The sequence below is a fragment of the Mastigoproctus giganteus genome, chromosome 14, assembly GCF_048544385.1.
Source record: "Mastigoproctus giganteus isolate SK-2022 chromosome 14, ASM4854438v1, whole genome shotgun sequence".
Classification (NCBI taxonomy): domain Eukaryota; kingdom Metazoa; phylum Arthropoda; class Arachnida; order Uropygi; family Thelyphonidae; genus Mastigoproctus; species Mastigoproctus giganteus.
Genome location: NC_143588.1, coordinates 33,166,821 through 33,188,346, shown reverse-complemented (window position 1 = coordinate 33,188,346; position 21,526 = coordinate 33,166,821). Strand labels below are relative to the sequence as shown.

The following is a 21,526-nucleotide window of genomic DNA, read 5'->3' as shown; positions in this document are numbered from 1 at the left end:
ACCATCATCAATATCATTTATAAATACAGAAAACAATAATGGACCCAACACTGAACCCTAAGGGACTCCACTAATAACATTAGTCCACGATGAGCAGTGTCCATTGATTACCACTGTCTGTCTTCTCCCCCTCAACCATCCCTTTATCCATAACAGCGATTTGCCTCCAATTTGTGCAGCAGTCTTCCATGTGCAACAGTATCAAAAGCCTTTCTAAGATCCAAATATATAATATCAAAGTTATTCCCTGCATCCATTTCTTTTGTCACTGCATCATAGTATCCAATCAAACTGGTCAAACAAGACTTTCACATAACAAAACCATGCTGTGTCCAAGCTATAACGGAAGTCTTGTCTAGATGATCCTGCAGTGCTTCTTTAACCAGTGCCTCTATTAATTTTCCTGGAACAGAAGTTAAACTCACAGGTCTATAATTACTTGTGTCGGCCTTTGATCCTCCTTTGTGAATTGGGGTCACATTTGAACATCTCCAGCCTATGGGTACTTCCTCTGAGTCCAAGGAAGTGCTCATAATTATAGCTAAGGGTTTGTTTACTTCCTTTGCTGCCTCCTTTAATATAACTGATAGATCAGATCCACCCCAGGTGCCTTTCTTGTGTTTATCTTCAACAATTTCTCCTCCATTTTACTCTCAGTTATTCCAAGACTATCTAGCTTACTGCCAGAGTTGAATAAACATCTGGCATTCCCCTCGCTGAATAACTCCTCATGTGTGAATGTCGATGCAAAATATTCATTTAGATTGTTACTTACCTGAGCAGGATCATCAATGGTTAAACCATCGATATCAAGTGGATCAATCTGATTCATCCCCTTCCTTTTAGAGTTTACATAAGTAAAGAACTCTTTGCTGTTTTTCTTTGCCAAAGAGTTCTCGTAATCTGCCTTCGCCTGCCTAACCTCCTTTGTAACTTGGTTACAGACCAGCTTATATCTATCATAGGCTTCTGTGTCACATGTTAATTTATATGTATCCCATGCATTTTTCTTCTCTGCCATATAAGTTCTCATTAGTTCATCTGACATTGATTTAGGCCTAAACCTCAAAGAATATTTCTTAGTTAGTATGTAAATTCTAGTAGCTTCCAAGATAAGTTCTTTGAATGCTTCCCATTTTGAATTTGCTGTTGATAGCATTATCAGTTAGTCCCACTGTGTAGAATTTAAATACTGTCTTAGACCATCGTAGTCTCCTTTACGAAAGCAAAAACCCTTTCCTTTACCTCTGATGGTAGCTACCTCTTTGAGTAAATCCCACTTAAGCACACTGTGATCAGTGCCACCTAGTGGTTCCTCTATCTGCAGATTCTTAATGCATGAAGAATCACTACTGATAATCAAATCAAGAGTATTACTCCCTCTAGTTGCCTCCCGAACATACTGATGTAGAAAACAATCATCCAATAAATCCACAAAAGCCTTGCTAGTGTGTGAGTGACCAGCCCCCAAATTCCAGTCAATATCTGGGAAATTAAAATCCCCCATTATAAGACTCTCTGATTTACTGGCCCACTCTATTTCCCTGTACAGTTTCTTATTATACTCATCAGAGTCATTAGGCGTATAGCACACTCCTACTCTCAATTTTGATCTCCCAATGCTTATGTCACACCAAACTGACTCGACACTGCACTGTCCAGCGATGTCGACTGGCTTCACTTCCTTGGGTTTTATGTGTTTCTTAACTAATAGCACAACCCCTCCTCACTTCCTATCCTGTCTATCCTTTCTGTACACAGTGTACTTCCCAAATTACAGTTCTGCATTCCTTATATCTGTGTGACACCACGTCTCTGATATCCCAACAATATCTGCCTTTGATGTTTTGAGCAATACTTCAAATTCATCAAATTTATTTACCAAACTCCTAGCATTGGTGTACACGCAAGTATACATGCATCTTTTCCTATTCTTAGCTACCCTAACACAACCCATGTGTTTACTTGTACCGCAATGACTCCCAGCAGTCTCGGAAATATCCTTCATCTTGTTTTCCAGGCTGCTGCTCATTCCAACAGAAGCAGTGCAAGAATCACTTTCACCTCTGCCAGTGGCTACTGTTAATCTATTAGTCCTTGTATCCCTCCAAGCTAGCAGTTTTCCGACTCACCTACTCTGCCTCGATAGCATCAGCAAATATTCTTGCACCCTTTCTATTTAAGTGTATTCCATCCCTGTAGAAGCAGTCTCTCCTGTTAAAAAGTACAGACCAGGCTGAAAAAAATTAGCATTAGCATTAGTAGAGGCATTTGATGCAAGAAAGCAAGCTTATGCAGCATCAGCCAAAAAAAAAAAAAAAAAACCCACTTCCACTTCACCCCTCTGTTCGTTCCAAATGCCTGTCCAGCTGAGCCTTAAACTTATTTAGGCTATCAACCTCCACCACAAGGGATGGAAGTCTGTTCCACCAACCAACCACCCGCTGGCTAAAGGCAAATTTCCTCACATCTATCCTACATCTGTCTTTCCTCAATTTGAATTTATGCCCTGTCAGGTGATTTTTCTGAGCGAGAGGAAGAATCCCATCAGCATTGAGCATGCTTAAACCATTCAAGGCTTTATACACCTCTATCAGATCACCTCGCTGGTGCCTAGTCTCCAGACACTGTAATTTGCAAAACTTAAGCCTTTCTTCGTAAGAGCACCCCTTTGTTCCATTCACTAATCTTGTTGCCCTTCTCTGTACTCGTTCCAGCAGCTCTACATCCTTCTTGAAATGAGGCCTCCAGACCTGTATACAGTACTCTAGGTGTGGCCTGACCATTGCCTGATACAATGGAATAATCACCTCCTTATCCCTGCTGGAAAAATTCCTGTATATCATTGACAATACTCCATGAGCTACTCTTGCAGCCCATCTGCACTGCTCAGAGAACTTCATATCTGCCTGCACAACCACCCCCAAGTCCCTTTCATTCTCTACCACTGTCAGTGTAGTACCACAGAGTTGATATGTTGCTCTGGGGTTGCTGTTTCCCATGTGTAGTACTTTACATTTGTCAATGTTAAACTTCATTTGCCACCTCTCAGCCCATCTGCTCAACCTTTCCAGATCCTGTTGCAGAAGCATAGTGTCAGTAGTGTCCTTGACAACCCTGCCAACCTTTGTATCGTCTGCAAACTTGGACATTAAGCTTGATATACCATCATCAATATCATTTATAAATACAGAAAACAATAATGGAACCAACACTGAGCCCTGAGGGACTCCACTAATAACATTAGTCACGATGAGCAGTGTCCATTGATTACCACTCTCTGTCTTCTCCCCCTCAACCACCCCTTTATCCATAGCAGCAATTTGCCTCCAATGTCACACTGCTCCAATTTGTGTAGCAGTCTTCCATGTGCAACAGTATCAAAAGCCTTTCTAAGATCCAAGTATATAATATCAAAGTTATTCCCTGCATCCAGTTCTTTTGTGACTGCATCATAATATCCAATCAAGTTGGTCAGACAAGACTTCCCCTTAACAAAACTATGCTGTGTCTGAGCTATAACTGAAGTCTTGTCTAAATGATCCTGCATTGCTTCTTTAACCAGTGCCTCCATTAATTTTCCTGGAACAGAAGTTAAGCTCACAGGTCTATAATTACTTGTGTCAGCCTTTGATCCTCCTTTGTGAATTGGGGTCACATTTGCACATTTCCAGCCTATGGGTACCTCCCCTGAGTCCAAGGAAGCTCTCATAATTATGGCTAAGGGTTTGCTTACTTCCTTTGCTGCCTCCTTTAATATAACCTGATAGATCCCATCCACCCCGGGTGCCTTTCTTGTGTTTATCTTCAACAGTTTCTCCTCCACTTTACTCCCAGTTATTAAATTCTACCCCTTGAGCCTTGCACAATCTTACAGGGCCGAATTGATAGACAAGGCTCTCATCATATACTCCCTCCTATCGTGTCTGGGCAGAATTGCAGACACTTTCAAATTCAACAATAATTCGCAGCTTTTTTTCAACAGTGACCTATACTTGTTAAGTAATTCTGCCGGTCTCCTACTCCCTATAGAGTTTTTATCTATTAGGGTTCGGTGCTGGATCCTTGCTGTTTTCAATATTCACTAACAATACTGAGAAAAGCAGATCAAGTTTAATGTCTAAATGTGCTGAGGATAAAAATATTGCTATGGTCAGTCATTCGCTCACTCATACATAAATACATGAATTGTCCATCCCTTCTAAGAATGTGTATATTTTTTCCTTAACATTATTCAAACTAACCACTTTCACAACATCAGTATATTCCGTTAACTATCTTCCTCAATTGAAATTTATGTCCCCTCATGTGTGCTGGCTGAACAAGAGGAAGGATACCATCAGCATTTTACTTACTCAATCCACTGAAAGCTTAAACACCTCAATCAGATATCCTCATGGCCTGAAATTAGGCAGATCAAATGAACAGTGATGACTGAGATTTAATTTTGATAAATGCAAATTACTGCATACAGATAATCTCAGAAATCTTATTCTCTACAGATATTGCATGAAATAAGAATAAGCTGGCCTGCTTCATTGTAACACATTCCAGGCAGTAAAGAATGAAAAAAGACCTAGAGGTAATTGCACAGCCGAACATTAAGAACTCTCAATATTAAAATTACATCAGATAACTGAATGAACTTTAATAAAATAAATATACAGATATAAGTAAAAATAGATAAAAATTAGTTAAGAATGAATACAACAAATAATTTTTTTTGAGCATCAACACGTCCTTAAGACATACTCAATGATATGAAAAAACTGATATTAATATCATATCAACTAATATTTATCATATCATGCCATGCACTATTTTGTTGAAAAAGAGGTACCTTGCCTTGAAAGCGACACATTATATCTTGATGTTTCGTGATTTAATTAATTTTATCCAGCGATGTTTATTATTGTATCATGCACTATTTTGAAATAAGTATGTAGCTTTCTGGCTTGAAAGCTACACACTTATGTTTTGTGATTTTAATTAATTTTATCCTGTATATATTTTATCACTTTTAGTATATTATTTGTATTCAGTCTTAATTTGTTTTTAATTGTTTCTGTATATTTATTTTAATAAAGTTTAGTTAGTTTTCTCAAGTAATTTTATTATTGATATCATCACTGATGCATAAAGCCTTTTTTTTTTTCCTAATAAATTTGCCTCTGCAGTGCAGGCAGGTTGCCAGAATAGCTCATTTGGTTCCTACATTCAAGAACTTTTCCTGCATGGAGAAGAAGGTGATTATCCTGCTGTATAAGCAATGGTTGCGCTACATCTTGAGTACTGTAATGAGGTCTGGAGGCCTCATTTTAAAAAGGAAGTGGAGCTGCTGAAATTGGTAAAGAGGAGAGCAACAAAATTAGTCAGAGGCACAAATGGATACTCTTACCAAGAAATATTTTAGTCCTACAAATTGTAGAATCTGAAAACTAGGCACTTTCAAGGAGACCTGACTGAAGTGTTTAAGACTGTAAATGGATTGAGTAAATTAAATTCTGATGGCAACTTTACTCTTTCTCAAAGGACAACACACATACACAAGAGTACACAAATTTAAATTGAAAAGAGTATGGTTGCAGGAAGATATGCAAAAATTTGCTTTCAGCCAGAGAGTAACTGACTGTTTGAATAAATTTTCATCTGGTGTTGTGAAATTTGGTAGTTTGAATAAATTTAAAGAATGAAGGAATATATAAATTATTGTGAGCAACGGGAAAATTAAACAGCTTTTCATTTATTTATGGTATTTTATTTTTTGGCTGATGTTGTATAAGGTAGCTTGCTTCCTTGCATCATTTACCGTTACTAATACTAATAATTCATTTATTATTCGGCTGCTTCCGTAGCCAGGTGGGCAGGAGCTGCAGTGTGTAGCACACACTTCTGGATTAGACCGGAGTTCGAGCCCGTGAACACCAAATACGGAGGATGCGGAAAGGTCAGGGAATGACCACCGCATATCCCCGGAGCAATATGGCTTTAGTTGCTAATGCTCCTATATATATATATAAAAAAAAAATTATTATTCAAACTATTAATATTGCCATTAATATCCATACACACACAAATTCTTGTAAACAAATGTTTTCTTAGCATTTCTCAAGACAGAAACAATGATCTGAGATCATGCATTCTGAATATGTCCTTCTGGTGTCTGTTTATATGTGCATTTTTTGCAATTTCTCTTGAACACCTGTACAGCAAGGGCAAATGCATCAGTCTGACAATTGAATTGCCCATATGTGGTACATGCACCACATGTTTTATGCAACTTGCATTAGCATTATGTGATTTATCTGTAAAATTATAATTTTTTTTCTCTAAGGTAATTTGCCTATTGTTTAATAGATGGTCACTTTCAGGTAGCAATAGATGTTTTACTTTTACATGAGGGAAAGAAGCTGGTATTATGTGAAATATAATAGAAGTTATTCCAATTGCTTTTATATTAACAACTTTTCAAATGAAAATGGCAGGTAGTAACAATTCTGAAATGGATATTCCCTTTCTGAACTGCTACTGCCAGCAATATAGATAGTAGCAATTCTTTTATTTATTTTATTATTATTTATTTTTTATTATTTTTCTTTAAATCCAGAACCTGATTCTTAGTGAATCAGATTCTGGATCAAAATATAAACAAAGAAATAAAATTAGCATTAGCATAGGCACATGATGCAAGAAAGCAAGATTATATAGGATCGGCCAAAAAAAAAAAAAAAAAAAATCCTTATTTCACCTGTCAATTCGCTCCAAATGTTTGTCAAGTTATGCCTTGAATCTATTTAAGCTATCAACTTCTACAACAACAGATGGAAGTTTGTTCCAGCAATCAACCACCCACTGGCTAAAGGCAAACTTCTGCACATCTATCCTACATCTGTCTTTCCTCAATTTGAATTTATGCCATCTCAGGTGATCATTCTGAGACAGCGGAAGAACCCCCATCAGCATTGAGCATGCTCAAACCATTCAGGGCTTTATACACCTCAATCAGATCACCTCGCAAGTGTCTAGTCTCCAGACACAGTAATTTGCGAAATTTAGCCTTTCTTCATTAGACCCTCTGTTCCATTCAGTAATCTTGTTGTCCTTCTCTGTACTTGTTCCAACAGCTCTACATCCTTTTTAAAATGAGGCCTCCAGACCTGTATACAGTACTCAAGGTGGAACCTGACCATTGCCTTATACAAGGGGATAATCACCTCCTTATCCCTGCTAGAAAAATTCCTGTATATCATTGACAGGACACCATGAGCTATTCTTGCAGACCTTCTGCACTGCTCAGAAAACTTCATATCTGCCTGCACAGTTACCCCCAGGTCCTTTTCATTCTCTACCACAATCAGTGTGGTACCACAGAGTTGATACGTTACTCTGGGATTACTGCTTCCCATATGTAGTACTTTACATTTGTCAATGTTAAACTTCATTTGCCACCTCTCAGCCCATTTGCTCAACGTTTCTAGATCCTGTTGCAGCAGTGTACTGTCATTAGTGTCATTAACAACCCTGCCAACCTTTGTATCGTCTGCAAACTTGGACATTAAGCCTGATATACCATCATCAATATCGTTTATAAAGACAGAAAACAAATGGACCCAACACTGAACCCTTAGGGTCTCCACTAATAACATTAGTCCACGAAGAGCAGTGTCCACTGATTACCACTCTCTGTCTTCTCCCACTCAACCATCCCTTTATCCATAGCAGCAATTTGCCTCCAATGCCACACTGCTCCAATTTGTGCAGCAGTCTTCCATGTGTAACAGTATCAAATGCCTTTCTAAGATCCAAATATATGATATCAAAGTTATTCTTTGCATCCAGTTCCTTTGTGACTACATCATAGTATCCAATCAAATTAGTCAGACAAGACTTCCCCTTAACAAACCCATGCTGTGTCCGAGCTATAACTGAAGTCTTGTCTAGATGATCCTGCAATGCTTCTTTAACCAGTGCCTCCATTAATTTCCCTTGAACAGAAGTTAAACTAACAGGTCTGTAATTACCTGTGTCAGCCTTTGATCCTCCTTTGTGGATTGGGATCACATTTGCACATCTACATCTCCAGTTCATGGGTGCGCCTCCGTAGCCAGGTGGGAAGGAGCAGCAGTGCGTAGCACACGCTTCTTGATTAGACCGGGGTTCGAGCCCGTCACCACCAAATATGGAGGATGCGGAAAGGTCAGGGAATGACCACCGCATATCCCGGAGCAATATGGCCTTAGTTGCTAATGCTCCTAAAAAAAAAAAAAAAAAAAAACCAAAAACCAAAACCAAAAGTTCATGGGTACGTCCCCCTGAGTCCAGGGGAGCGCTCATAATTATGGCTAAGGGTTTGCTTACTTCCTTTTCCACCTCCTTTAATATAACTGGATAGATTTCAAACACCCCAGGTGACTTTCTTGTGTTTATCTAAAACAATTTCTCCTCCACTTTACTCTCAGTTATTATAAGATTATCTAGCTTACTGCCAGAGTTGAATACACCTCTTGCATTCCACTCCCTGAGTAACTCCTCATGTGTGAATGTCAATGCAAAATATACATTTAGTTTGTTAGCTACCTGAGCAGGATCATAAACAGTTGAACCATCGATATCAAGTGGACCAATCTGATTCATCCCCTTCCTTCTAGGGTTTACATAAGTAGAAAACTCTTTGCTGTTTTTCTTTGCATCCTTTGTCAAGGATTTCTTGTAATCTGCCTTCGCCTGCCTAACCTTCTTTGTAACTTGGTTACAGACCAGCTTATATCTATCATAGGCTTCATTTATATGAGTAAATCTTGAACCTATTAGCCTAAATCTTGAACAATATTTCTTTGTTGATATGAAAACCCTAGTAGCTTCGAAGATTAATTCTTTCAATGCTTCCCATTTTGAATTTGCTTTTGGTAACATCATCAGTTGGTTCCACCGTATAGAGTTTAAATACTGTCTCAGACCACCGTAGTGATCTTTACGAAAGCAAAAACCTTTTCCTTTACCTTTGATGGTAGTTACCTCTTTGAGTAAATCCCACTTCAGCACACTGTAATCACTGCCACCTAGTGGTTCCTTTATTTGCAGATTCTTGATGCATGAAGAATCACTACTGATAATCAGATCAAGAGTATTACTTCCTCTGGTTGCCTTCCGAACATGCTGCTGTAGAAAACAATCATCCAATAAATCCACAAAAGCCTTGCTAGTGTGGAGTGACCAACCCACAAATTCCGGTCAATATCTGGGAAATTAAAATCTCCCCCATTATAAGACACTTTAATTTACTGGCCCACTCTATTTCTCTGCACAATTGCTCATTATACTCATCAGATTCATTAGGCCTAGAACACACACACCTACTCTCATTTTTCCTTTCCCAGTGCTTATGTCACACCAAACAGACTCAACATTGCATTGTCCACCAACATCAATTGGATGCACTTCCTTATATTTTATGTGTTTCTTAACTAACAGCATAACACATCCTCCCTTCCTGTCCTGTCTATCCTTTATGTGCACATTGTACTCCCCAAATTCCAGTTCTGCACTGCTTATGTCTGTGTGACACAATGTCTCTGATATCCCAACAATATCTGCCTTTCATGTCTTGACTAGCACTTCAAGCTCATGAAATTTATTAACTGTACTCCTGGCATTGGTGTGCATGCAAGTATACATGCACCTGTTTCTACTCTTAGTTACCATAACATAGCCCATGTATTTACTTGTTGCACTATGACTCCCAGCAGTCCTTGAAATTCCCATTGCCTTGCTTTCCAGACTGCTGCTCAATTGCATTTCAATGGAAGTAGTGCAAGAATCACTTTTACCTCTGCCGGCGGCTACTGTCCGTGTATCCCCCGAAGCTAGCAGTTTTCCGACCCACCTAAATCTGCCTTGATAGCATGAGCAAATAAAAAATAAAAATAAAATAAAATAAAATAAATAAAATTTTATTAGTTCACAGCTGATCATATTTTTATATTAGAAGTACAGTCAAAGCTCTTTATAGTGACCCTCTTTATAACATCCAACCATGTTATCCTATGGTTGATCCCAGCCAATTTCTCATTAACCTAATGCTACATTCAATATAATGATCTTTAAAATAAAAGGATTTCTCTATAAACGGCGCCTCCATAGCCAGGAGCAGCAGTACGTAGCACACGCTTCTTGATTAGACCGGGGTTTGAGCCTGTGACCACCAAATATGGAGGATGCAGAAAGGTCAGGGAATGACCACCGCATATTCACGGAGCAATATGACCTTAGTTGCTAATGCTCCAAAAAACCAAATAACAAACAAACATTTCTCTATAACGACTATAAATTTCTACCTATTAATCTAAATTTTCACCACCATAGTACCTACCACCAAATGTCAGTTCTTCAGCCACTTAATCAAAGTGTAATCCAGTTTATTAAAAAAAACCACCAAAGAATGCAATTAAACAAAATTGTGCTATGTCTTGAAAGCAAAATTCATCCTTCAAGGCAACGTATTTATGTGTTTAAGCATGGAATTAAGTTGATGAAAAACTGATTACCAACTGCTTCAAACATGCAGGATTTAGTGCCTTGAATGATGCAATGTATGAAGTTTTGCAACCTTCGCGTGCTTCTTTTTCTATTAATTTAATATTCTAGTATATATTGTAAATAAGATACTACATTCCATTTTAGAATTACATTAAATAATCAAGCTTTTACTTGTTTTGCTGGGGATTTTATGAACAAATGTTATTAACTGTTGTTATATGGAAGGATATAACATCCTTCCATATAACAACAGTTTTTCTCATTCCCTGGAGGGTTGTTATATAGAGCGTCGGCTGAATTACAAAGAAAATTAAAGTATTTTACTTTATTATATAATTATAAATTACATTACAACTACTTATACATACACTGGAAAGTTAAAGCCACAGAAAATAGATGTTTCTCTCTTTGCTCTGTAGATGGGTGGATAAAGAATTCAGTAGGCATATATCTTTCACATAATGTAAATTTAATTTTTTATAAATTTTGAAGCTACTTTTTTTTCTTTTTTTTCTTTTGTAAATTTAATTCTTACTTTTTGCAAAGCTAATTCTGTTTAAAGTAAATTCTTTAAAGTTTAATGTATAAAGCCTTAAGTTAAAGCAGTTGAAAATTTTTGGTATATATCTAATTATTTATGTAATATTCAGTAAAGTTAATTCTATAATCTTTAGTAAATTTAATTCCCGCCTTAACAATGTCCGTTACAAGATCAACAATGAATACTTCTTCCAAGGATATTGTGACTTAGACAAAAATGGCTGTAGATGACTCCAGCAGGAGTCATGAATTCGTCGCTTGCATAGCCCGTGGCACATATTCAATGTTTGATCTAGTTGATAGTCATATTCACTGACATTTCTTTGTTCCAAATTGTAAGGAACCAATCTCAAATTAAAAATTATTGCATTTCTAAAAGAATTTGAGTCGCAGATGACACAGGTGCTTGCCCAAGAGAAAATTTTAAAAAATTCATACGTGATGTTCTCATATAATTCAAAAACACAATTTGAGCAGTAAATATATTGTTTCAAGGTGACAGCTTGAAAGGCAAGTAATCCTATCACAAAGCACCACCCCTGCCTCCCCCACCAAAAATTATTGTAAATTTCATTTGGATAGGGGTGAAATACACGTTCTGAACAGGTGGCATTTACACTCAGTGATCAATGAATTATGATCATCTCATCCATAACGGACTATGCCACATGGCTCATATAAAAAGCAGAATAATTTTTTATGCTAGAGCAGCGGTAATTTGAATCTGGTCATGCAAATCAAAGTGATAAAGTAGCAGTTATAGGAAGTAGTAAATATATTAGAGTTTCAAAAGGGCATGATTGTGGGAGCTCATGCATGGGGTGTTTCTATATCGGAAAGGGCACATCTTGTCAGTTGTTGATGGGCCACCACAGTTAATGTGTACAAAGCATGGTGTCGAACATATCAAACTACCTTCCACCGATAGCACTGTAAAGGATTACACAACGTGCACGATCATGGTAAGTGAAGGGTGCAGCACACTTTATGTGCTCATTAGCAACAGTTTAGGTCACAATAAAATAAAGTGAATGCAAGAACAACATCCTAAATAACGATGTGCTGTACACTCAGCCATGCAGAATTTCACAGCAGACAACCCAAGAGACACCCTCTCCTCACATCTGATCAACACTGACGGCAAATGCTGTGGCATCAAAAACACGCTAGTTGAACACTGGATACGAGTGTGCTGGTCAGATGAGCACAGCATACTGATGTATGCTGTGTGGTGCAAGCAACACAAATCCACAGCCCACTGTGCATAGTGCCCACTATCCAGGCAGGTAGTGTTGGTTGCTTAATATGGGGCACACTTTTCTGGCAAGAACTAAAACCCCTGGTGTATATGCATCAATGTTTCACTGGCAAGGTCTACCAGCAGATTTTAGGAGAACACGAGCACCCTGCCATGTTCCATTTTTCTAAGGGGTCTTCCATCTTGGAAGATCCCCAAGATCTGCCAAAATGATAATGTGCAGTGTCTTCATGCCCACACTGTGCACAAGTGGTTTGAAGAACACAGTGAAGATATCAACCCACCTTGATTGACCTCCAGTATTTGACTGACCTAAATTTAATTTAACAGCTGTGACTTGTTTTGGAACAGGAAGTGCACATGCAACTGTCATCTATTCCAATACTGTGGAAGGCCTTGCAAGCAGCATGGCTATTATCCTTGGAAATGGTGGCTAAACACCGTATTAGGTAGGTAGCCATAACTCGGTGATTATTCAGTGAATATTGAATGGTGGCCATCTTGTTTCAAGGTGTGAGATTAAAATAAATATAGTCTCAGCAGTGTTCTCTTATACTGTCTTATACAGGGAATAACTTTGATATCATATATTTGGATCATAGAAAGGCTTTTGATACTGTTGCACATGGAAGACTACTGAACAAATTGGAGAAGTGCGGCATTGGAGGCAAATTGCTGCTATGGATAAAGGGATGGTTGAGTGAGAGAAGACCATCCCAGAGAGTGGTAATCAATGGGCACTGCTCATCGTGGACTAATGTTATTAGTGGAGTTCCTCAGGGTTCAGTGTTGGGTCCATTGTTGTTTTCTGTATTTATAAATGATATTGATGATGGTATATCAAGCTTAATGTCCAAGTTTGCAGACGATACGAAGGTTGGCAGGGTTGTTAAGGACACTAATGACAGTACACTGCTGCAACAGGATCTAGAAAAGTTGAGCAGATGGGCTGAGAGGTGGCAAATGAAGTTTAACATTGACAAAGGTAAAATGGGAAGCAGTAACATTGACATATGGGAAGCATTAACCCCAGAGTGACGTATCAACTCTGTGGTAATACACTGACATTGGTAGAGAACGAAAAGGACTTGGGGGTAATTGTGCAGGCAGATATGAAGTTTACAGAGCAGTGCAGATGGTCTGCAAGAGTAGCTCATAGTGTCTTGTCAAGGATATACAGGAATTTTTCTAGCAGGGATAAGGAATGATTATCCCCTTGTAAAAAGGCAATGGTCAAGCTACACCTTAAGTACTGTAAAAAAGTCTGGAGGCCACATTTTAAGAAGGATGTAATGCTGTTGGAATGAGTAAAGAGAAGGGCAACAAGATTAGTGAATAGAACAAAGGGTTGCTCTTACGAATAAAGGCTTAAATTTTGCAAATTACAGTTTCCAGTGTCTGGAGACTAGGCACCTGAGAGGTGATCTGATTGAGGTGTATAAAGCTTTGAATGGTTTGAGCATGCTCAATGCTGATGGGATTCTTCCTCTTGCTCAGAATAATCACCTAAGAGGGCATAAATTCAAATTGAGGAAAGACAGATGTAGGAAGTTTGCTTTTAGCCAGTAGGTAGTTGGTTGGTGGAACAGACTTCCATCCTTTGTTGTGGAAGTTGATAGCCTAAATAAATTTAAGGCTGAGCTGGACAGGTATTTGGAATGAATGGAGGGGTGAAATAGGAGCAGGTTTTTTTTTTTGGCTGATGCTGCATAAGCTTGCTTTCTTGCATCATATGCCTCTAGTAATGCTAACTGCAGTTTAACAAATGCTAACTTTCATCTCCTTTTGTTTTCAATCAGACTGTAACCAAAAGAGTTCCAGATTCACCTGTAATTCCAGTGGCAGCCATCATTTCAAGATAGTTCAAAACAGAAACAGTGAAGGTGTACCCAACAGGTGTACTCTTCTCCACTACCACCTCCCCCTTAAAGAGACTAATTTTGGTTGGAACTGGAATGGAGACAGTTCTAAACAGGTGGTTCAAACCATATTTGATGGGCATGGTTTGATTTCTGCACCCAAGTACCCTCTCCTCCCCACCAATGTGCATGGTAAATCTGGTTTCAATCAGACTGTAAACAGAAAGGGCATTAGAATGGGAGGACAGACACAAAGGTTTTCAAAAGCAGACTAAAGAATTGAGAAAAGTTTTTAATGTTTTTAATTAGTTAATCTGTTAAGTGGTTTCAAATTAGGACTTAATTGGCAAATTGGTTGTTAATTGGCTAATAAGTTTTTAATTAGTCAATCAGTTGTTTAATTCATTTCAATTAGATACTGCATGGAATAAAAATATGATGTCTGATAGAACTATTTACATAAACTTACTTTGCGGGCATCACATCATCATATTCTAAAAATTCATATATGAGAAAAGGTTCTGACAGAATTTTCTAGATAAATTGATATAATAACTACACTAAGCTTTAAACATCACAAAGACATTTTTGTCTATAAAAAGGCAGCCATCGCACACTACCATCCTCATATAATTTTTTATATTTTATATTTTCCTGTTAATCATAAATTTTTTTTTTTTTTTTTTAATTTTCACAGAATTACATTTATGCTATTTTTTTATCCAAATAAAATAGTCAAAAAATAATAAAATAATAATAGAGAAATCAAATGAAGTGAAGTAAAATGTTTAATAACCTACAATTAGTGCTTTCTCTGGCATCTGGATCCTCATTTCTGATACAGTATTTTCCTCTTGATGACATGCACCAGATTTACTCTTTGACAGAGGGCTGAAGTGTGGTGATCTAAAAATTTGTTTCACAATATATTACTATTTAAAATTAAATGTGAGAATAATTAAATAATGATATGACTGTTAAACAAGAATGTTAAGTTCATAAACCTTAATGTCATCACTTTATTTCGAATTAATTATCTGTAATTTATCCTGAGGTTCTACAAACTACCAAATTTGCGATGTATCTACTCTTATTTTACTATCATGAATACTGCATTAAAATTATGAAGTACACAAGCCAATTAACTGCAATTGGTATTTCTAAACCTGCCATTTGCAATTGTCAAGTTATTATCAAGGTAAGCAATACTTCACTTAGCACAGCTATAAACAGCACGGGTTTCACTATAACACGGTTTTCAATTAAGTTTAAGTCAAAAATTTACTGTACACATTAAAACCCATTCAATAGCCTAGACACATACTCTACATATATGCTGTGTTGTCGTAGCCTAGGTATGCATACATATATGCTGCAGTGCTAACTCTATTGTCTCACATGCACATGCACCAACAGCTCCCCTCAGGCAGTCAATGGCAACGTCCAACAATGTTCAGTATTCTTAATTCCATCCTGATGAGATGACGTGATAGATTTCAAAGTTTTCATTTCACAATTTATTTTTTACCCCTTTAAATACGATCGAAAATATATCTGCATCTTGGCTAGAAATCACTGCCAATGACATGTATTCTGTTTGGCAGAATGTTTTGTCCCATTTGGCAAATGATTTCACTGGTTTTGAATCACAAGTTCAGAAAATTGCCAAAGAAATTGTGAAAATCGGAAAAGACGGGATTTGAAACTTTGGACACTGGCAATGTATGTGACTGCATTGACTCACATGCAAATCTCTTCATTTTCCTCTTCATCGTCTAAGAGATGATGAAGGAAGAAGAAGAGGAAAACAATTCTGAAGTGGCAACAAAAGAATTTTCAGCAGAAGAATTGGAGAAAGTTTTTCGGGGGATTGACATGGCCTATGAGGCTATTATGAATGGAGATCAGAATGTTGAATGCAGCATCAAGATATGGAAAATTTTATAAGATGAGATTCAATGCTACAAAGACCTGTATGCCAAGAAAAAGAAGAGATGACTTCACCAAATTTCATTATTAAAATAGCTAAATAAACAAAGTTTTTTTTCTCATCTCTCAGGATGTTACCTTTTCATTAATAAAATTTTTGCAGTATTTTTTATTTCAAATCCTTTTAATTGGCTATCAAGTGCAAATTGTTTATAGATTTATTATAATTTGTTTATAGACTGTTTCTCTGGTACACAAACCATTAAAACCCATTATAATTAAACCTCGATCAGCATGGTTTCACATAGCACGGAACAGTTTCGGTACCAATTATCAGTGCTAGGCAGTGTATTGCTGTAATCCTTAAGAACTCTGAAGCTGATGCAATGACTTTCAAAAAGATGGAGATTCGGTAAGTGATAATTTGTTCATTGACAACATACACTTTTGGAAGGTTTGTTTGGGGATTTTTTAGGTGCATCAGCATCTATTGCTATAGCATGCCACTTTAGGAAGAAGGCCTCACTTTATGAAGGATGTAGATTTGCTGTAACAGGTGCAGGGATGGGCAATGTGATTGGTATAGGGAATACAAGGGTGCTCTTACCTAGAAAGACTTCAGTTCTGCAAATTGCATATCTTGCGACTAGTCACCTGCAGGGAGACCTGATTGAGGTGTTTACGACCTTGAATGGACTGGGTAAGCTGTATTTGAATGGCATTCTTCCTCTTGCTGAGGCTACACATATGAGAGGCATAACTTTAAATTTAGGAAGGATGGGTGCAGGGGAGATGTACAGATGCTTGCCTTCAGCCAGTAAGTGGTTGATTGTTGGAACAGACTTCCATGTGTAGTTGTGAAAGTGGATGGTCTGAATAAATTCAGGGAAGAACTAGACAAATTTATGGAGGGTATGGATGAGTGAAGTGTGTAGTGTTTTTTTATTATTTTTTTTTACTGATGCTATTTAAGCTTACTTTCTTGCATCATTTACCACTCCTACTACTAATACACATTTTATACTAAATACAGATAGAGGACTGTTTGTTGGTACAATACTTTCAACATTTACTTACCTAAGATTTTTCTGTCTGTGGATTTCAGTTTGAATACTCTATTGATATCAATTGATTATCATTGCTTCAAGAAAGATACTCTGGCAGATATCTCCTTAGGAAATGTTGCTTCCTGTAGCGCTTTTAACATCCTCTTGAATACTTTCACGAGTGCGGTGTCTGCCTTGTCACTTTTTTTTTTTCATGCAATAAAATGGCTTCTGCATTTTTCCATGCTACAGGCACTTTGTTAAGTAGAATGCATTTTGAAAATAGTTTGTCTAGAGTTTTATATATCAGCTGGTCTCCAGATTTGTCCCTTTTCATTAAATTTATAGCATCTTCTATTTCTACCAAAATTTCTGGTACAGCATCTGCATCTGGTGTTGGATTCAGTTGCAGTCTTTATCCTTATAGAGATTTGCAAAAAATTCTTCAACTCATTTTAGTATTTGTTGTTAGGTTTTTGTTGTTGTGCCATCTCCAAGATTCAAAGCAAACATCTGGCTTTATGTGTAACCATTTTTCATTAACATTTATATTAACATTTGCTTCATTTCTAATCATGGCAATTCATCATTTTAACATTCTGATAGGTTTTTCTTGTTTTGCAGTAGGTGCAAGTGCAAACATTTATATAAGTAGCATCTACAATAGTTTTAATGACTTTGTCATTATTGGTTGAAATAGCTGTATCCTGAAGGCCTTGGGCAGCACACAAAAATGAATGAATAGTTCTAGTATTGACAATATTTCAATAATTGGTTATCATCGATCCACTTCACTTTAGTTGACTTGACCAATTTTTGTTCTTTCTTGCAATCAACCTTGATTTTTGCTATCAGTAACTGATGATGGTCATTTCCAACAAGAAAATGGTGCAAGACTGAGCAGTCAGTGAATATTGTTTTATTGTTTGTCAGTATGGAGTCATTAGTATTTCCAAGAGGGCTCTTCCACATCCATTTTCATTGGGCCTTTAGAATGACTTTAGGACTTTAGAATGAAAGGAAAGTAATGGCATTTCGGTAACTCACATCTGGTGAGTATGGGTTTGGCTTACCTAGGGTCCTGAACTGGATATGATCATACTTCTCTTTCTTGGTGATTCTTCTCTCTCTCTCTCTCTCTCTCTCTCTCTCTCTCTCTCTCTCTCTCTCTCTCTCTCTCTCTCTCTCACAGGGGTAACTCAGAAAATTTTTTTTGGCTGGTGCAGCAAAAGCCTCAGGCTTCCTTGCACCATATGGCTAATTATAATAATAATAATAATAATAAAGTTTATGAAGCTTAAAAAAATAGGAACGAAGAGAAGGCTGAAAATGTATTTATGTTTTTTCTATGATTGAAGATTTCATGGAAGGGGAAACACATTTCACTGGAATAACGTAAAAACCCAGAGAATTCCAGCTATCGATATTATTGCAAATGCAGTAAGATCAAGTTTACTACTCATTTATAATTAGATTGTACCTACTGATGAAAAGCCCAATAAACTGGAAACTGCAAATTGTTTTTATTGTTTTATCGTAGTGACCTCCAGAAATGTGCTCTTCTGCTCACGCTATCACGTCTCACAAAATTTCTGTTCGAACAGAAAACTGTAAGCTCTGTAGTGTGTTTCCAACCAATACAACTACAGTAAATGAGAAATATAGCTGTCACACATTTGATGTTTCACATTTTTTAAGCTTCGTAAACCTGTATCTATTAATGCGCTAAGTTCAGCTTGGTGCCAAGTTTTGCGTTCACCTAGTGTTACTTGCAGAGGTATTCGTGCATGAGCCAATGCAAAAATCACATTATATTCACATTGTTCCCTAACCCTAATATATCAGTTGGAGCAAATTTGCATTACAGCAGAACTGACTAGTAGTTCTTGGATTCACTGACACATGAAATACTCCTGCCAGAATAAGGTATCAATCCATGGGAATGTGCATTTAAATATAAAAGCATCAATTGGAAAATATCATAAAAATATTAAAAAATGCATTAAAAATAAAAATAGGTGATAACTTATTTTTTTCTTTGACGTAAATATACTCTGCATATCATTTGTTCAGCTTCATAAAATTCTGGATCTGAATTACAGAAAATTTCTTCAATTCTTGGCTTATGTAAGACCACACCATATCGAAGCAGTTAAATGAGCCACACTCTCCTACAATTTTCAAAACTATTATAAATATAGAAACAGCTACTATTACTTGTAAACATGGTTGACAGAAGCAATGTGTCTCAGTAAAGGTTCAGGTAAATCTATACACATACGGATGTAATTTGCTGCCTATGCATAATAGAAACTTGAAAAAGGTTTCGCTGGTCCTTTGTATGGAAAAAAAAAAAAACATAATTATGTACACGAATGCTCCATTGGTCTCTTAAATGGGAAAAAAAAACACATATATCTGCATATTCAAAGAATAAAACAGACTTCTGAGAGATGCAAGTCTAGAGTTTACTATTTTACTAATCTAGTTAAATCAGTCAATCGGTATACATTCACATTTTTCAAAATCTTTTTTTACTTCACTGGCATGTACAGCGGATTCCGGTTATTTGGGACACCGGTTAATCGAGGCAGCCATTTATTTGGGGCAAATCTTAAAAAAACAGAAACCAATCGAGAAAATAGCCAGGGTTTACTTCACTTAATTGGGACAGCATGCCATTGAATCAGGGCAGGAGACTGCAGCACTGGAGATTACCCTACGATTGGCTCCGACGGTACCACATGGTTCGGTCGAAATTCTGGAGGTCACAACCATAAAACAATAAAAACAATTAGCAGTCACCTGTTTATTGGGCTTTTCTGTTAGTGAAATCTATCATAAACGGACAATAAACTCGATCTTACTGAATTTGCGATAATACCAACAGCTGGAATTCTGTGGGTTATTATGGTGAAATGTGTTTACACTTCCAGGAAATCTTCAATCATATAAAAAAATTAATTTTAAGACCTTCTCTTCATTCGTATTTTTAAAGCTTTGTAACTCGTTACTCGGTTCTCACTTGCGCGTATCGTGTTACTTGCAATTTGTGTGTGCCGTGTTCTTTGTCATTGATTGCTTATCTTTTTACTCTTTTAAATTTTAACCCCTACCCACAAATGTCAGTGAACAGAAATGTCAACTAGTTCGTATGTACATATTACAGTAGGTATTAATTATTCGGATTATCACATATTTTTTAATTGGTAAGGTAATAAAGGGTAAATTTGTGCTTAATATATCTTTACTTTTATAGCCTGTGGATAATATTCCTCTTATTTTTGCTAATTAGAATCACTGTTTAATAGAATTAAAATTCAATTCACAAACGTGATCACAATGACCGGCGCTTACTGCACATCATATAGTGAACGGTACTTTGCTATGTTGAGTTCTTCGTAACGTGATTTGATTGTAAAGTGAACCAATTGTAAAAAAAGGGGGATGCATTGTATTTTTAACCATTTATGTGAAACTTCGAATAATTCGGGCAGCCGCTTAATCGGGCCAAAATGCACTAGTCCCGATGTGTCCCAAATAACCAGAATAGACTGTATTAAGGTTTTAATTAATTTATGTTTAAATCTATCTTTCTTTTTAGCAGTTATTTCTAATTATTAGTAAATGTTCATCAAATATTCATCTCCTTTCATATGAAGGTATGTAGCCCCAGTTTTTAGCATTCAAATTAATCAGATAACAAGAATATCTGATACCTGTTACCACCAAGTGGTCAAGCTCTTCTTTCAATATGTCTGCCACTCAGTTTTTAGGCCTAACATAACAGACACATTATAAGCACTATATGCAAGACAATTTTCTAAAAGAATCGCACACACATTCGGGTGTGTCCAGAAGAAGATACCGAATGTTGCACCTTAAAGAATCACCTCTCTTACAAAACTGACAATAAGAGCAAGTTGCTTGCTTTCCATTTGAAAATCTTTTTTTTCATTAACTTGCATGAAAGCAAGCTTATACAGCATTAGTTGAGGGGGGAAGACACCCCATTTCACCTATTCATTTCCATACAATAGTTTGTCTTCGAATTTATTTAAACTATCAACTTCCACAACAACAAATGGAAGCATATTCCATCAATCAACCACCCACTGGATAAACGCAAACCTCGCACATCTGTTCTGCATATGTCCTATCTCAATTTGAATTTTTGCCACTCCCTCATGTGTGTGTGTGGTCTGAGCAAGAGGAAGAATCACATCATCATTGAGCTTGCTCAATCCATTCAAAGCCTTAAATACTTCAATCAGATCACCTCGCAGGTGTCTAGTCTCCAGATGCTGCAATCTACAGAACTGAAGCCTTTCTTAGTAAGGGCACCCCTTTGTTTCACT

At 37.0% G+C, this 21,526-nt stretch overlaps 1 protein-coding gene across 1 annotated transcript in view; it reads right to left on the bottom strand.

Annotated features, from left to right (window-relative positions):
- LOC150075056 (band 3 anion transport protein-like) overlaps nt 1-21,526 on the bottom strand; it is a 934,629-nt gene that overhangs the window by 370,761 nt on the left and 542,342 nt on the right. The window contains exon 12 of the mRNA XM_090388866.1: nt 14,994-15,099. Coding sequence (XP_090244992.1) covers nt 14,994-15,099 — 106 coding nt within the window. The remainder of the gene's footprint in view (nt 1-14,993; nt 15,100-21,526) is intronic.